At 40.6% G+C, this 16673-nt stretch overlaps 1 protein-coding gene across 2 annotated transcripts in view; it reads left to right on the top strand.

Moving 5' to 3' along the window:
* Positions 1-336: 336 nt before the first annotated feature.
* FSD1L (fibronectin type III and SPRY domain containing 1 like) overlaps positions 337-16673 on the top strand; it is a 33170-nt gene continuing 16833 nt past the window's right edge. Inside the window, exons 1-6 of one of the 2 annotated variants that reach the window (XM_035140665.2) lie at positions 337-507; positions 5954-6049; positions 7373-7504; positions 11374-11475; positions 14527-14549; positions 15915-16036. In XM_035140665.2, the coding sequence (XP_034996556.2) occupies positions 493-507; positions 5954-6049; positions 7373-7504; positions 11374-11475; positions 14527-14549; positions 15915-16036 (490 nt within the window). In that variant the 5' untranslated portion in view covers positions 337-492. The remainder of the gene's footprint in view (positions 508-5953; positions 6050-7372; positions 7505-11373; positions 11476-14526; positions 14550-15914; positions 16037-16673) is intronic. The other variant, XM_035140664.2, reaches the window with a different exon arrangement.

The following is a 16673-nucleotide window of genomic DNA, read 5'->3' as shown; positions in this document are numbered from 1 at the left end:
GGCTACACCCATTGGGAACCCCTGCTCTAAATATTTGCTCGTTGGCTTAGGAACAGTCCGGTTCTGCAAGGGGGCGGCGGCTCTCTTCCCATGCACAGGAGTACGCTTCTCATAACCAGACAGGTAGCGCAGGTTGTCGGACCTTTGCCGTTTGCCTTTCAGGTAAGGAGAAGGGAGACAGACCAAAGCAGCAGAAAAAGCACAACAGCCGCGCATGCGCTCTCCACAGCGCGCCCCACCCTCCCTCCTTCCCTTCTACTCGCCACTGCGCATGTGAGGGCAAGGCGCCGTCGTCATCGTTCTGGGCGTGGCGCGCTCTGACGCCCGCCCTCGCGCTGCTGGGGTCGCGCGGCTGCCGCTATTAGTAGCCTGCGCGCCTCTCCCGCGAAGCATTCACCGTCAGGGCGCAGGGAGGAGGGTCGGCCTTCGTCCTCTCGCTGCTTCCCCGCCCCCCACTCCACCCCCTGGGAGTAGCACCTGCTCATCCGCACCATGGAGGCGCAGAAGGTGAGCGGGTTTGAGGGGCTGCCCATGGTGGGCGTCGTCTTCGTCTTGTGCAGGAGCTCTTCCCACCGCTCTGGTTTGTGAGGGAAAGAGGAGGAGGAGGAGAAGAAAGGGGGCTACACCCACCCGCGAGTGTCTGGAGCCTGCCCAGCCCCACGGAGGAGTCTCTCAGACGCGTGGGGTGGACGACCCCCTCCTCTCCCCCCCGGTTTTTGTTTTTACGTAGAACCCCTAACGCGCAAAATGCTCGTGGGAACACGGCAGCCGCGGGTGGCTTGCAAAATAATGAAATTGCAATGGGGGTTACTGTCTGCGGGACGCGAGCATATACGCCCCAGCAGTACAAGCTGCAGGCTTCCTTGTTGTTGCACCTTGCAGGCTAAGCAAGCCCCGTGGATGGTGTCCGAGGCGGGCGAATTGTGCATGCAGGGAAAGGGGAGGGTGTGAATGAGTGGCGTGGCGTTGCCGGGTTGCCTCTGTCTTATTAGCCCTCTTTTTTCCTCTCTAGCCGCTTTCTTCTGCGGCTTTCCCACGCCTTTCGGGGACCCTGTTTTATCCTCCTTGACCTGAAATGCGGGGACCACCTCTTTTGAAAGCTGGCTGGTTCTGAACCTTGCAAATGTCGTGGCGTTTCTCTGCACAGCAGTACCTTTCCCCTTTCTTTCTTTCTTTCTTTCTTTCTTTCTTTCTTTCTTTCTTTCTTTCTTTCTTTCTTTCTCCCTCTACCCCCCCCCCCCCCGCACTTTTTTTTTGTGGCTTAACAAAGAGTTCCGGTGATTACAACAGCTTGCTCAGCGTTTTTGTGCCTTTTCAGTTGATCCCAATAAAGGCATGATGTCAACTGTTGTTTTCTGTTCTTGCTACAGTTATGTTCAGTGTGCTAGTTAATAAGGATGCATAGGATTGCGGTGCTAGAACACAATCCTAAATCCATTGACTACATAGTAGGCCGTGCTGAATTTACTCTTGGGCTATCAAGTCTGTGTGCACTTGAACACAGTAAGGTTTCTGTGTTAGGTTGCCAATCTCCTCCTGCCTGTCTCTTCTCCCCCCCCCCCCCCCTTTAAAAAATTGAAAAGAGGGATGCAAAGTTTTTCTTCCATTAAACAGGGAGAAAATAATTACGCATTGTAACTTGCAAAAAGTATTCAAATAAAGTTGGATTCGGATTCTCAAAATATGCATCTGTGTCAGTACATATGAATCATAAAACATTTGTCAACAGTGTCATATTTTTTTTATATCACATTGAGTTTACTGACATGCATGAACAATTTAAATGGAACTACTTATTAGCTAAGATGACTTATTTTAGTAGAATATCATTTTATCAGTCACTATTTGACAGTTTGTTTTTATGGTTTTTTTTTAAAGCAGCATACAAATATTTCACGTATTGCTGCAATCCTGTACTCACTACCTGGAAGTAAACTCAGTGGAACAGAATTCTGAGTTGGCATGCATAGGACTGAACTGTAATTTGACCTGTTATTTTAATATACTGGGTAAAGAAAATGAACCACGAGATAGGAAGTACTGGTTCCAATTTCACTTCTCGCATGAATTAATCTATGACCTTAAAGCAGAAGTAGCCAATGTGTTGCCCTCTAGATGTTGTTGAACTACAACTCCCATCGTTCCTGATCATCAGAGGTGTTGACTGAGTCTGATTAGTTGTATTCTAGAACATTTGCAGGGGCCGGTATTGGCAACCCCTGCCTTAAAGTACTTGTTAAACACTTTTTAATATTAAATAGGACTTCCTCTAATTTCCCAAGCCCTTCCACTCATAAGTTCTGTCCTACAATAAGGGCCTTTCACCTTGCATTTCATTTAAACCATTGGCAAGAAAGGCAGGCTGTAGCTGTACTGAGGCTGTGTAACTAAAACATTCATATTTGGATGTGTGACTTGAAATCTGTGGGTTAACAAGTAAGGTATTGTAAACTTAAACACAGAATGTTGGGTTTGCAGTGAAAATTGGATGTAACCTCATTACAGATCTTCTCCAACATACAGCATATAATTAGGATTACATTCTTATTTGGGGGTAAGTGAATCCCAAGTAGGACATATGTACTCTAAACAGCTGGCTGTCTCTTTATTGAATAGATTTTGTTTACTTTTTAGGGTAAAAGTCCTCACAAAGGAAATCACAGCACACTTTAAAATACAAAACAGATCTTAAAAATTCAATACATGAAACATTAAAACAACAAATAGTTATATCGGAATAGCAACAGATAAAGCCTCAGGTAAAAGCATACAGAGTGAACTAACATTAACCAAAGGCAGACCAGAATGAATATCGTTAAAATCACCCGAAAGGTCAGCAAAGGAGGGCGATACAGACTTCCGGTGCAAGGGCACGCCAAAGGGTTACTAGTGTTTTGTGCAGATTATTTAAGCAGTGTTTTAAAGCACATAACTAAATACATATTGTCTTGCAATTGATCTATCTCAGCCACTCTGGGAGCCTTTTAGCTGAAGAGGAGGGCAATAATTTTCAAATGTTAAAGTGAATTTTGGTGGCTGGAAAAATGGGTGGTTGACATCCTCTCTATTCCCACATCGGTTTGCTCTGTAGTATGAATAACTACTCTAAATTTATTTGCATTCCATTTGTACTACAGGGATTTGCTTTTTAGTAAGAACTTAATATACAGTATGCTGCTTGAGGTTCGTTGGAAAGAGTAAGTGGATGTAGACTGGATTGGCGGGGGGGGGGGGTGACTCGTGAAACATCTACCAGTAGTTGTCTTATTTTGTTTAGTTCTGAACCATTCAGTTCTGAGATGCTTTACTCTGCCTCTTCAAGGAGGAAAGGGGGAAATCAGGGAATGAGCAGTTAGATATGTCGGCAACCTTTCTGGTAAATGAATCTGCTTTTGTTGCCTTCAACCATCTGATATCATAGGCTGGAGAATATATGTGCATCACTTAATAACCTACCCTATGAATATTTAGACAGTTCACCTGAAACCTCTAAATACTGGGTTCTTCCTAATACAGTACTTGCTCAACTATACAGCACTGGCTTTATTTTTTCCCCCTCTTGATTGATCATGACTTTGCATCCAGTAGAGTAATTGTGGGGTTCGCTATTCTACCTTGTACAAAGGAGAAAACACCACATCTCAAGGTGGCATCATCCTTTTAAAGTCATAGAAAAAGTTAAAATTCCTGTTCTGCTAAGTTCTGTATAGGACACTGTTTTCTTCCTACCAATGGTGTAACACACTAAACCATGCATCATAGTAGATCTTGTAGTGATTACCGGTATGTGCTTAAATAAAACATGCTTCCTAGCTGTTGCTGCGTTTGGCCAACAAAGAGTGCAATATGTACAAAGAGCGCAGAATTGATGGTTATTGTCTTAGATCAGGAGGTGGAAGAGAGCTGATACTTTGGGATAAAGAAAGGCACTCAATTGCTAATCCCTTTATACTTGATATATCATCAAATTATAATTTAAAAAGGAACGATCTACTATTTGTATGATAGTCTTGGAAACACACAGTACATTAAATATCTATGCTGATTTCCTTTGACCCAGGGGCTTTATGAGAAAAATAACTATATATAAGCTGTGTGGGGTAGATTTTGTGAGAGTTGAGTTGCACAGTGAAGGAGACCAATGCATATATAATCCTACAAAATCTTTTTAAATCTGGTGTTTATATGTGAATATACTGACCTGATAAAGTAGGACAGTGTGCTAGGCAACAGAAGAAACTCCTATTAATAATTCAGTATAAAGCAAGTTGAGTAAGGTTAAATGTGTGCATCTAGAGAAATATGCTACCATCAGATCATCAGAAGAGGATGTACTATAACTTGGAATTGCCCAGGTAAAAGCATAATTACATCAAGTGAGTTGCTGTCTGATACTAGCTGCATGACTTTCTATACTGTAAAAGCATTACGGTAGTTGTTTCTGTATTCCAATTAATGTGGAAATTGGCCACAACTCTAGTTTTTTGTTCTGAAGTGATCATGAAAAATGGATTAATTTTAAGCCTTGGTTAATATTTAGTATGAATAATTAGAATTAGAACCTAGACTGGTCCTATGTACAGAAGTTGATGTCTGGTTTTTCAAATGAATTTCTTGGTTCTCTTACTAGCATAATGCATGAGTACATCCAGAGGTAATCACTTTCTTCTCAAACTGTCAAGAGGGAACTGGACATTCTTAACTTGTGGCTTCTTGTATTTAGACTACATAACCTCCGTGCTAATCTACCACTATAATATTGCTGGATCTATTTAAGAGAATAATAACTATATGCCTAGATAATGGTGTACCTTTTTTAAAATAAAAATTTGTATTACATGTATGAAAATGACAAATTACCATGCTTGCTGCTTAAGTAGCACTTAAGTGTAGGATTTTCACTGAAATTTAAAAGTTGTTCTTCATTGTCTACTTCCATCTGATGAAGTTCATCTTCTAATTTAAGCTTCATTCTCAAACCTTGTTTAGGGTGAGACAGTTGGTAAGTGAAAATAACACAACATGGTATGTTTGTATTTTGGGAGTTGACTGTGCGATGAACTGTCTTGGCACCTTTCAAATAGAAATCTTTGCCCTCAAATTAGCTATTGCTTCTCTGTATATGGATATAAAACTATTTCTACGTTGTAAGGCTAAATGGGTTCTAATAAATCCAAATAAGAACAGATGAGTGTTTTCTGACTTGCACAACCTGACAGTTGTGCTTATAGGATCTAAGGCTTAGCCTAAGAGGTGTATAGACCTGTAATACCACTTAGATCATCTGGGGAAATTCTGCTAGTGGTTCTGCACCCTATAGGATATAATATGCCAGTGACCCAAAAATGGCCGTCTTCCACAGTTGTGGAATTCCCTTGTCTCCAACATACATGCAGCAATAACTGTCAGTTGCTTCAGAAGACTTGTAAAAGTACATCGGGTTGCTCCAGGCTTTCCCTGACGCTTAGTATTTGTTCCTGTCTTTCTTCATCTGAATTCACTGACGTCTTGCTTTTGTGTTTATATGCCTTTATATTACTAGTTATGTGCCACATTTGTTCTAATAATACATTTTTGTGTTCTACGCTGCTTAGAGATTTTTAAAATATTAAGCAGTTTATAAATGCTTTTAAATAATAAAAGGTCTTGACTGAATCATTTGCAAAAAACAAGCAAGTCAATACTGTAACTCTGAATAGTATTGGTTCCAAATTACCGCTGACTATGGTAGCTATTAAGCCACTTGCTATTAAACATGCAAGCCTGTTTGACCCCCCCAGTGTTGCTGCATTGAAGTAAACAGTTTTTGCCATTATTACTGTTGTTGTTAAACATTACAAACAATAAATGTAACCAAATGAAATATTTCAGTTACAAGCTTGTACAGAAGGGTATATACACCAACGTAATATGACCTTGCATATATTAATTAAATTTACTCTTCTAATTCTAGGAAGCTCTGCAGAGGATTATCTCCACATTGGCCCACAAAAATGATGAAATCCAAAACTTCATTGAAACTCTAAATCACACTTTAAAAGGTGTACAGGTAAGTTGTAGAGCTCATTACGTTCAAAGCTGAAAGGGCTTCTCTAAACAGTGTCAGACTGCAGTTGGAAACCATATAGGCCAAGGGCCAAATCTAGATAATGGCTGTACAAGTCATGTGAGTTTGTTCATGAGTAAAGGTAAAGTGACCCCTGACCATTAGGTCCAGTCGTGACCGACTCTGGGGTTGCGGCGCTCATCTCGCGTTATTGGCCGAGGGAGCTGGCGTACAGCTTCCAGGTCATGTGGCCAGCATGACAAAGCCACTTCTGGCGAACCAGAGCAGCACATGGAAACGCTGTTTACCTTCCCGCTGTAGCTTTGACGTGCTTGCACTTTGACGTGCTTGCACTTTGACGTGCTTTCAAACTACTAGGTTGGCAGGAGCTGGGACCGAGCAACGGGAGCTCACCCTGTCGTGGGGATTCGAACCACTGACTTTTAGATCGGCAAGCCCTAGGCTCTGTGGTTTAACCCACAGTGCCACCCGTGTCCCCTTGTTCATGGGTACATATCCTTATTCTTTGAAGCCAGTGAGATGCACTGTCAGCATGCCTCACATTTTTCTATGGTAGTCATTGCGTTGCTCTTAAATTGGGGTGAAGTGACTTCAAACCTTTTCCCAGCCTTGCTCAGTTGGTAGGGCACAAGAATCTTAGTCTCAGGGCCATGGGTTCAAGTCCCACATTGGAACTTGATTCCTGCATTGCAGGGGTTGGACTTGATGACCATTGAGTGTCTCTTCCAACTCTACAGTTCTATGGTTATATCTGAGGATAACCTCATGCACACTTCCCAAAGCCCCTTGAAGAAAGGCAAGAGGATACAAATGCGCTAAATATGTAAATGAGGCAATTGTATTATTGGAGCACCAAGATTTTCCTTTTATATCAAGCAGCTTAGAAAATTTTAAATTAAATTTAAATGCCTCTTATTAAAATCTGCTTGTAAAAATAAATTAATTCAATAATACTGCTAAGTCAAGTGGGTTCCCAGCTGTCGTTGGACTACAACTCCCATCATCCCAGACCACTGGTCCTGCTAGCTAGGGATGATGGGTGTTGTAGTTCAACAACATCCCGGGGACCCAAGTGTGATAGTGATTTCTTTCAGCCAGGATGACTAAAGAAAAAGCACAAGCCTATGCATATTACTATATGTATTGACATTTATCTGCAGTATCCTTGAATTTATTATTAAGGAAATGGAAGTATGCTACTCTCATAAGAGCAAGGTTCTATGGTGCTTATTACATTATATAGTTTGTGCTGAAGAAATAGACGAAATCTGACAGCACAACTCACAACTGAAGTTTTGTTTACAGGCTAATTCTTCCAATGTAATTGCTGAATTGGATGAGGAGTTTGATGGCTTGTATGCAATACTCGACGAGATGAAGGAGAACATGTCAACTAGTATCAAGCAAGAACAAGCTCATAAAACCCAAGAACTTCAGGTAATTAGGTTTCTGATGAATTTGTAGTAGAACTCTCAAGCTCTGTCAGGATAGGGAAATGTGAGCTAATTAAATTAGTAGGCGGCCACTTAATTAGCTTTGCACGCAGCACAAGTTTGCTTTCTAAAACACTTTAAATTCTGTAAGCTTGTGTAAACATTTCACTCTCTTTGCACTTGTCCCGACCTTCTCTGTAGTACTTCTGTAAAAGTAGGTTGCGTTTTGAATGTTGACATGCAAATGACCACACAACCCCTCTCAGTTCTTTGGAATTCCTGGAGCACTCTTAAGTGAGTGAGGATTACTTCACGTGCCTTGGTGCATGCCTCTTCCTATTAGACTTGCAGAGAGCAAACTTAAAATTTGGCTTTCAGGTTTGGCCCTGTGTGCCTTAAATGAAAGACTTGTCAGCTACATGTAGGCAGCAGGAATGTGTAACTCTTGTTTCTTTAGTCACTGGGCTACAATACAGGACTCTGAATTTGTTCAAGCTTTGTGGCAGACTTTAAAAATGAAGAAAAATGCTAACTAATAGGCATAGTGTGCAGAATGGTTTCTGTTTGAATGTACATAGTTTATACTGTACACATATTTTTAACATCTCAATCAATGATTTTGGCTGATGCCGCATTATCCTTGAAGGAAAATACAGCAATGACCAAAGCAGCCCAACAATTCACTAAGTTGCCAACATTAGATTGTATAAAGCCTTTCACTGTACCAAACGTGTTTAAAACCCCTTTGTCAGCACATTAATTAAATGAAATAGAAGCCAGTAGGCTTGGATTCCTTGCACAGTTCAGTTTTCATATATGAAAAGCAGCTACTCTTTCCAGACTTCTGATTAGCACTTATGCTTTAAGAGTTTGATATGAGACTAAAATTGATTGCATCCAGTTCTGTTCTTTGAGTTGAGTTTTACACATGTAACCTATCCAGGGAGTTAGTTATCTTCAATCTGCTCCGTGTAATGTTTAATTTTTGGAGCAAATTGATTCATGTGCTAAGTTGCCTAGATTTCCTTAACTATTTTTATTTGTCTTACTAAACTATTCATTTCCCATGTTTCAATAAAATATGTGACAAACCACAGAAGGCAGAAAAGAAAACAAACTGCTTAGAACTTTTTGGAAAAAGCATATTGGAGTCCAGTTTTTTTTTGCTGCAATCTAAACAAAACTGTCCCAAGGCTGTCCAGAAAGGGCACTCTTCAGTTTTTTACAGGAAGCAGCATTGCTCTAATATATAGTCTGGGCAGAAAGTGAGGAAAGGAGGTTTCTCTAATGTCTCCAACTTACTTTTGAATGGGTGCAGAGATTTATGAACACAGGGCTGCGACATACTGGGAGTTCAAGTACGGCCAGCAGATGGAAGTATGGAATTGGTAAATGTGAGATTAATTTGGGCTGCTCTTGCTCCTCATGTCTACTACACAGCTTCACTGTGTGTGTAAAACTGAGTATAAAGAGACATGGCACCTGACTTGTCTTTGTAATCCTGGCAGTCTGTGAAGCCTCATACCAAAGGAGGACTGGAATGTGCTTGCACTAGCTAAGAATCATCAAATAGTGGAATTGGAAGGGATCACAAGGGTCATCTAGTCCAGCCCATTGCAGTACAGGAACCTTTTTGCCAATGTGGGGCTCAAACCCTCAACCCTGAGATTAAGAGTCTCATGCTCTTCGAACTAAACTATCCCAGCTTTTCCTGGTAGAGCACAATTTTTCATGGTTTGCCAGTAGCCACAGTTGTTGTGTTTCCATGGCTGTGTTAGTGGCCATAGCTAATTCTTTCACCCTGTTCCTTGAAATAATTCTACCCTCTTGTGACAGCTTAAAGCTTATCACACAGAAAAATGTGCTAAATGTAATCAAAGTTAGTTCAACTTGATCGTGGAATTTTGGTATAATGCAGAATCTCGGTGTACCAGATGCTGTTAAATAACTGCACCTCTCAAAACACTGGTGCACATGTGGCTTTTGACAATACAGATACAGCAGCTGATCTGTCTCTCCAGTGATGAATATATTCGAAATATTAAACACACCAACAGCATTTAGTTAGATCAGGGCAGTCCCAAGCCACATGAAAACTTTGACACAGAATTCATAGGCCACACTGAATTAAATTTCCGCATTGTAAATTAAAATATTTGCAATATATTTAATATTATTTAATATACACATTTAATATATTTAAATCTATTAATGGTGTATTTAAATATAATCCATTAAATTCTTAAACAAATTTAATGCACAGATTTTTGCACTTTTGGTAACAATGCATGACAACCCCCCCCCCCCCAGCTTTCAGTATGGTTTTTCTTGAATGTTGCCGAGGGCACCAAAAAAGTTCTCATGGGCTGTGAGTTGGCCCACCCTTGGTTAGATAGTAAAATGTCTGGTCATCTCACCAATAAACAAGGAAAAAGAACTCTGCTTCGTGAACTGCCAAGACTTTCAGATAGTTGGAAACCTTGTTAATACTGTACTGTTGTATTGAGCAACATGACATGGAAACTTAATGTTGTATGACTTTACTGTCACCTAATAGCCAATGGCACCCCCTGAACCTTATCCAGCACAACGTAAAGGGAGTAAAGACACTGGGATCTAAAACACTGCAAACTCGAGGACAGGCATTCTAGAACACACTTCTTCAGAATTAAGAGCCACTTCTCCAGCCTACACTTGGTGCACTTCCTGGAGTAGAGATCACCTTTTATTGAGCCTCCCTCTTAACTGGCTAAGATAAATAGCTGTGTTACCTTGAACATGGCGTGCCAAAGTACATAGTACTCAGCCAGGAGTGTCTTTTTATGTTCATACTTTTATTGGGGGGGGGGGGAATAAACCTGTGTGGGTGAACAACTGATTGCAGAGGCCTGAGGGGGCTGAGTTCCACAGGAAGAACTCTTTATTTTCCTCTGCCAGAAAGGAAGCTTCCTCCCCCCCCCCCAATACTGTATGTTCGGTTTTTTAAATTGTGTTTCATGCTAATATTTTATGTTTACACTCTTCGCTAAATATGCCAAGGATTGAATCTGTTCCACAAGGGCCTCGTCCATTTGCCAGTAATGGGCATCTGGAATTTTTTTTGGGGGGGGGAGGGGTAGTGGTGGTGGTGCAGAGAAGATAGCCCTGTGTTCCCTGTGTTGTGCTATGGCCCTTTCTAAACCCTGCCTGTTCCGGATTAAACAAGTGAGAGTGGTCAGCCCAGTCAACCAATTTATTTAGCAGGTAGAGAGTATAAAGTTTATACGCGATGTCCAGGAGACTTATGGGGTGATAGTTTGATGGGTCTTGGGGGTCTCCCTTCTTATAGATGGGGGCTACCAGGCTCAGTTTCCAGTTTTCTGGGATTTTGCATGTATCATTTATTACAGTAAAAAGTTGGGCCAAAATAGCGGCCCACCATTGGGCATTTAGTTTAAACACCTCCAGAGGAATCATATCCTCACCGGGAGCTTTACCATTCTTGAGTGTTTTAATTAGCTGTAAACATTCTAATTCGGTAACAGGATCCCAGCCCATTAATAGATCATTTTTAAGAGGAGGAAACTGGCTCGGTTTAACAATGTTTGGAGCTGTATAGAGCTGGGGGAAATGCTGGTACCATAAGTTAGATGAGATACTGCTTACAATTTTCCCTTTGGGTGAAACTCCCTGAGCAATTATTTCCCAGAATTTTTGGTCATCCCACAATTTGATCGCTTTGTCAAGTGCCTCCCATTGTTCCTTCCTGTAGAGGGATTTCTTAAATTTTAGAGTATTTTTATAATGAGAATGCCACCCGTTAAGGTTTACCATGGAGGACAGAGTCCCTTCCTGTTTTACCTTATTTTGAATAGCTTTCTGTTATTTTCCTAGAATCAACTTAGCCAATGTAGTAATGCCCTGGAGAATTCTGAAGAACTATTGGAATTCGCTGCTCGTTCACTGGACATAAAGAACCCTGAGGAATTTTCAAAGGTATAAAAGTGTGCCTGACATGAAGAAGAAAATGAGAGATGCTATTTAATTGCATGTCATTTGCCTGCAACTACTTAAAGATTGTACAGTAAACAATGTGGAGGACTTATTGTGGAGCTGATTAGAATCTCCGGAGTGATCAACATTACGAGTATTCAGACTACCCCAGGATAATAGTTTTGTACTGTTTTTGTAATCAGTAGGTAGTAGTTTTCATAAATGAAATGAGACCTATAGGGTGTGTTTGAGGAGAAGGAGGAGAAGTTATATTGTACAGCCAAAAGTGCTTTGCTTGTGGAACTGTTTAGTTGGATACTGCCCATAGGCTAACACCCATAGAAGCTGAATTCGTCTGTGCAATTATAGTGCAGAGAGTTTTAAGAGTGCCCAGTTGCTAAAAACATTTAGAGGAAAATGAAGATTACATAATGCTTTCATAATTGTATTAGGTACCTGCAGAGAATTATGTCTGTTTATTCAGATACTTGATAGAAAATTTGCACACAGCAAGCATGTTGTGCTCAATATTAGTAGGGGTCATCAGTATTGTCTATGCTATAGGGTTGGATCCAGAGAAACACTGGTAGAAGGGAGTGACTATTTTGACGCATCCCTTCCCAGCAGCCCCCTGCCTCCCCTCCCAGGGTCAGGGAACTTTCATGAATGGAGTGGGCTCGTGGGAGGAAGAATCCCCCAAATTACGCAGAGGCACCTTCTGTGACTGCATTCTTGGTGGTTCTCAAAACAGCAGAATCTTCTGACCTTAGGGAGAGAGGGCCCCTTCTGGCATTTCTGTCGATCCAGCTAATAAAATGATTGCGTAACTGCTAAATGGGAATATAGTAGGCAAAATAATCTGCTTTTAGAAACACAAACTTGGCAATGCATTAAGTTGCCTCTCTGTGTGTTAAATATATTTATTACGTTGCCTTTGCCCATCAGTGCATCATGCCTCCAGCTTATGTGTATTAGCAATGCTACATTGACTCCGAACCATGTCGCTTGTTAGATTAGTTAGAAAGGAAGCTCAATGATCCAATCAAGGGCTGGCAGTGCTTAAATTGATATATGAAAGAATTCCAAACGATCCATCAAAATCTGAATCTGTTCTGCTCTTTGTGTTGAAAGGCTGCATTTGAACTGTGTCTTTATACTTTTAACAAGCTCATCTGAAGTTGTTTGCGTTATTTCCCTGGAAATTAAACCTAAGGCAAAAACAGAATTATAAAGCTTGCTCCTCAGGTTCTGTTGGTTCACCATTAATGCCCATCCTAGTTTTTGACTTGGGTTAACTGATGCTACACTGTTTCATCACAGTTCCTTTCCATTTGTTACAGTGTTTCCCCTGGACTTCATCCAGGTTCCTTGTCCTCAGTTCTTGGATTGTTTCCACCTCGCTATGCCTGACAACAAATCCTAATTATTGGGGTTTTTTTGCCCTATCTTTTTGTGCCTGCCAAACAGCCATAGATACAAAATAGCTTGGATTTGTAAACTTTTAAAATACATGTCTGCATGTTTGAAAAGTTGCTTTTCAGCCTTTTCTGTACTAGCAAGTTATTTGTGGACTATGACCAAATTATACTTGCCTGCTATAACAAGGTTAATTTGGCTCTCAAATAATTCTCATGGTAGCCATTTCATACTGAGATTTTCTGAAGCAATTCTGAAAATGACCAGGGTTGAATTGAGGGATAGGGTAGCTCAAAAAGAAAAGGATTGCTGTTGCTTTTGTGGTCTTATCATGAAAGTGGACTTTATATACCTTTCAATGGTCTTGTATAATTGCTACTCTTCAGCCTTACCTTGTGACTATCAAAGTAAATGGTGAATTAATTTGCCATGAAAGAGATTGCACTAGGTATAACTGCTGAGGTAGCAGACACACACTGCTTATTGCAGAAGACTACATTCCCTTCCAGCTAAATTCATTATAGTAATCTCTACTTTGATCTAACAACTTTTAATTATTTATGCAATAAGCAACTTAAGCAACCATTCTGGATGGTTGCAATGGGACTTTGCTTAGAATATCTGCTTCTGGTTAGTGATCTTGGGCAGGTTGTTATGGTTCAGAGTATCTCAGGCAACAGGTGAGGGTGTTTTATTTTCTGTTTTGTTCTGACTGGTCATCTTATCACCTAAGACACTGTGGTGATAACATATAAAATCATAATACATAGTCCTTTCCAGTGTTCAGTACATAAAGAATGAAGATAAAAGTGTTCGCAAAGTACCCCCCCCCCCCCCCGTGCCATGAAAGGGAGCACAGATCAAATTTTAAAACTCTTCAATTTTTGTTGGTCAACAGGGATGGCAAAGTCCTAATTACTACTGTATTTGTGATAGTTGTCATAGCAAACAACTTTTAAATGTATATGAAGCTGATGTTTTAGTTTCTTAATTTGGATTCTGTGTTGTGTCACTTATGTTATACTATTTTGAAACATTAATTATCTGTGGACCAGACAAGAAACCCTATCTAGCCAGGCCTGAGCACTTTCACTAGAGTATAATAATTTGGTGTGCATTTCAATATTTCTTGCCACTGAAAACAACATTCTGTTGCCTACGGCCAGGTGAATGATAAAACTCCCTGAATTCAAAAACTGCTTTGATTAGGGCGGTTTTGGGAAAGATATTGTGCTCAATATTCATGGAGGGGTATGGTGGAAATGGTTCAATTCTGGCACAAATCTAACACTTACTCACTACCTAATTGCTGACATGCCCAACAAAACACTCAACTGTCACTTGGCCCGATCACATTAAAAATAGAGCACAGAGATTTGATGACAGTGTCATATAGAATTAGTTTAGTGTGGCTTGTTGAAATTCCTTTTTTTTTGCTTGTTGCTGAATTTCTAATAACTTTGAATTAACAATGGCTTATGAGGCAGGTCTTCAATGGTAAAATTCTGAATTGGTTTTGAAGCCGAGCTGGACATCTGTGAGATTGATAACTCTAACTCTTTCTTGCATGTTACTGCAGATGAAACTTGCATGAAACTATTAATTACCTTCTCTCTCTTCTTCCTGATGCACCTCAAGGCTGCCAGACAGATCAAGGATAGGTACAGTACCAACTTACTTGTTTCTGTTCCTAGTCTTCCATAATTGTAGTTGAAGATTCTGGCTAAGTAATTCTTAACTGTTTCCACTTCAGATTCATGCAACTAAAAGATAAAATTGAGTTTTGCATGCTGGTAAGACAACATTGCTGTGTTTTGGCTTTTCACTTCCTTCTCCCTATGTGGTGTGTGAACTTTCATTCAGCGACAAAAAGAATACAGGCACGTTTTTAAACAAATGTGTTTGGAAGGGGGGAAATCCTTAATGCTGATCCCTTAAAATCGGTGTCATTTCAAATTTAATGTGGAGGTAGCACAGGAGGCTGAAATGTTTGTTTTATATGGTATGTAGGCCTCACTTATGGGATATCAGAACTTGATAGTTATCTAAAACGGCATGGTTACTAGAAAAGTCAGGAAACTGTTCCCAAAACAGTTGCAGCACTTTCACATATGTATAGTAGGAATTTGGTGCAGCCCCCAAACATCCAAAGTGCAGAAACGTAAAACTTTTCAATTTTAACTTGTAATGCTCACCTTCATTGTTATTCTAATACCTCAGGCTAAGAATAGAGAAATATAGGCTATATATAAGACATAATATTTCCATGCCATACACCTGAATTATGCTCAAATTTGGGCAGGGAATGAGAAGACTTCCAATAGCACTCGTGAACATTTCTCAGCTTTCTCTTAATAGACACTTCACTTACGATTGTGTTATATGAATGCAGCACCAAAACTCCCTGCTCTTTCATATGCTCACTTTATGTTTAAGCTTTATCATGTACGGACTCCTCTTTCTGAAATGAGTCTTGACTATTCAGAGCCAGGCTGGGATTGGTTACCAGGAGCGAGCTGCCAAAAAAACACCAGCTGACGATATTCAGCCTTATGTTAACAGGTCAGAGGCATTGTGTGCAACGTGACCATCACATTGAGCCCCTTCATGCCTTTTTAGAGTGGGGTCCTGGAAACCTTCCAAGTTGCTGCTCGTAGCATCAGCAGGCGCCCAGAAGTTATAAGCCTTGTGAAGCTTCCACAGAGTGGTTTTGTATGATGTGCATGTTGCAGAAGCAGAAGTGGATAGTTACAAAGACATACCCTCAGCATGGTAGCTTGGATGGCTGAGAGGTCTACGGAAAAAAACCCAGCCTGAACCCCCTGCAAAAGATTTGTTCTGACTCTCAACTTGTCAGCAGTAGTCAATCTAAATAAAGGTTTTGGTATAGTTTTGTGAAGTGCCAAGCCTCCAGTATCTGCTTAACTTTTTATCTAGACATTTTAAAAATATTGAAACCCCTGTCTTCCCTGTCTGTTGTTTTTGGCTCCTGCTTGAATGATTTTTACCTGATTTCTACCCTTTAGAGTCACAATGGCTCCAGCGTTCCGCCTGTCCTTGAAACCCAAAGTGAGTGACAACATGACGCACCTGATGGTGGACTTCTCTCAAGAAAGGCATATGCTCCAGGCTCTAAAGTTTTTGCCAGGTAAAAATAAGTCTGCACAGCTTTGAGCTCTTTGGAATACTGCTGCCATGTTTCCAAAGAGGTGAGGAATAATCTTTCCTTTTGCTGTAAAGATGCCTATGGGTGAGTGTGAAATGCTCTCCTCCCACTTCCCACAGTGTATCGTTTTGTATATATTTAAAGTGAGCGTGGGACAAAGGAGAACACTCTCCCCTCATATCGAAGAAGGGAGGGTGGCAGAAAGGTTGGTAGCTGTGTAGATGACAAGCAAGAAATACATTTGTAAGTTTGCAGAGTTCAACAAGGGGCCTCAAAAGGTCTTTTGTGGTGCTAATGATCCCCCCAGATTTCATACTTTTGAAAAAGTGTCTTGAAAATACTGACCACTCCTGTGATTCCCCTGCTTTGATGTCAAACAGTTAACTATTTCTTAATTGCTTCCATAGTTCTCGTGTTTATTGTGCACCTGAAGATCCTCCCTAAGTTTGTCCCATTTAAAACTTCAAAAAACATTTTTTTAAAAACAGATTGTTCTGTGGGTCCCCTGCAGCAAACCAAAGAGAGTTGGAACCCCCCCCCCTTCGCTGACTCCCCCAATTTTTTTATTTTTAAGGTTCTTCAAATTTATTTTTCACTTGAGTTGTCATGAATAATGAAT

The sequence above is a fragment of the Zootoca vivipara genome, chromosome 16 (assembly GCF_963506605.1).
Source record: "Zootoca vivipara chromosome 16, rZooViv1.1, whole genome shotgun sequence".
NCBI lineage: Eukaryota > Metazoa > Chordata > Lepidosauria > Squamata > Lacertidae > Zootoca > Zootoca vivipara.
This window is presented reverse-complemented; position numbering and strand designations above follow the sequence as displayed.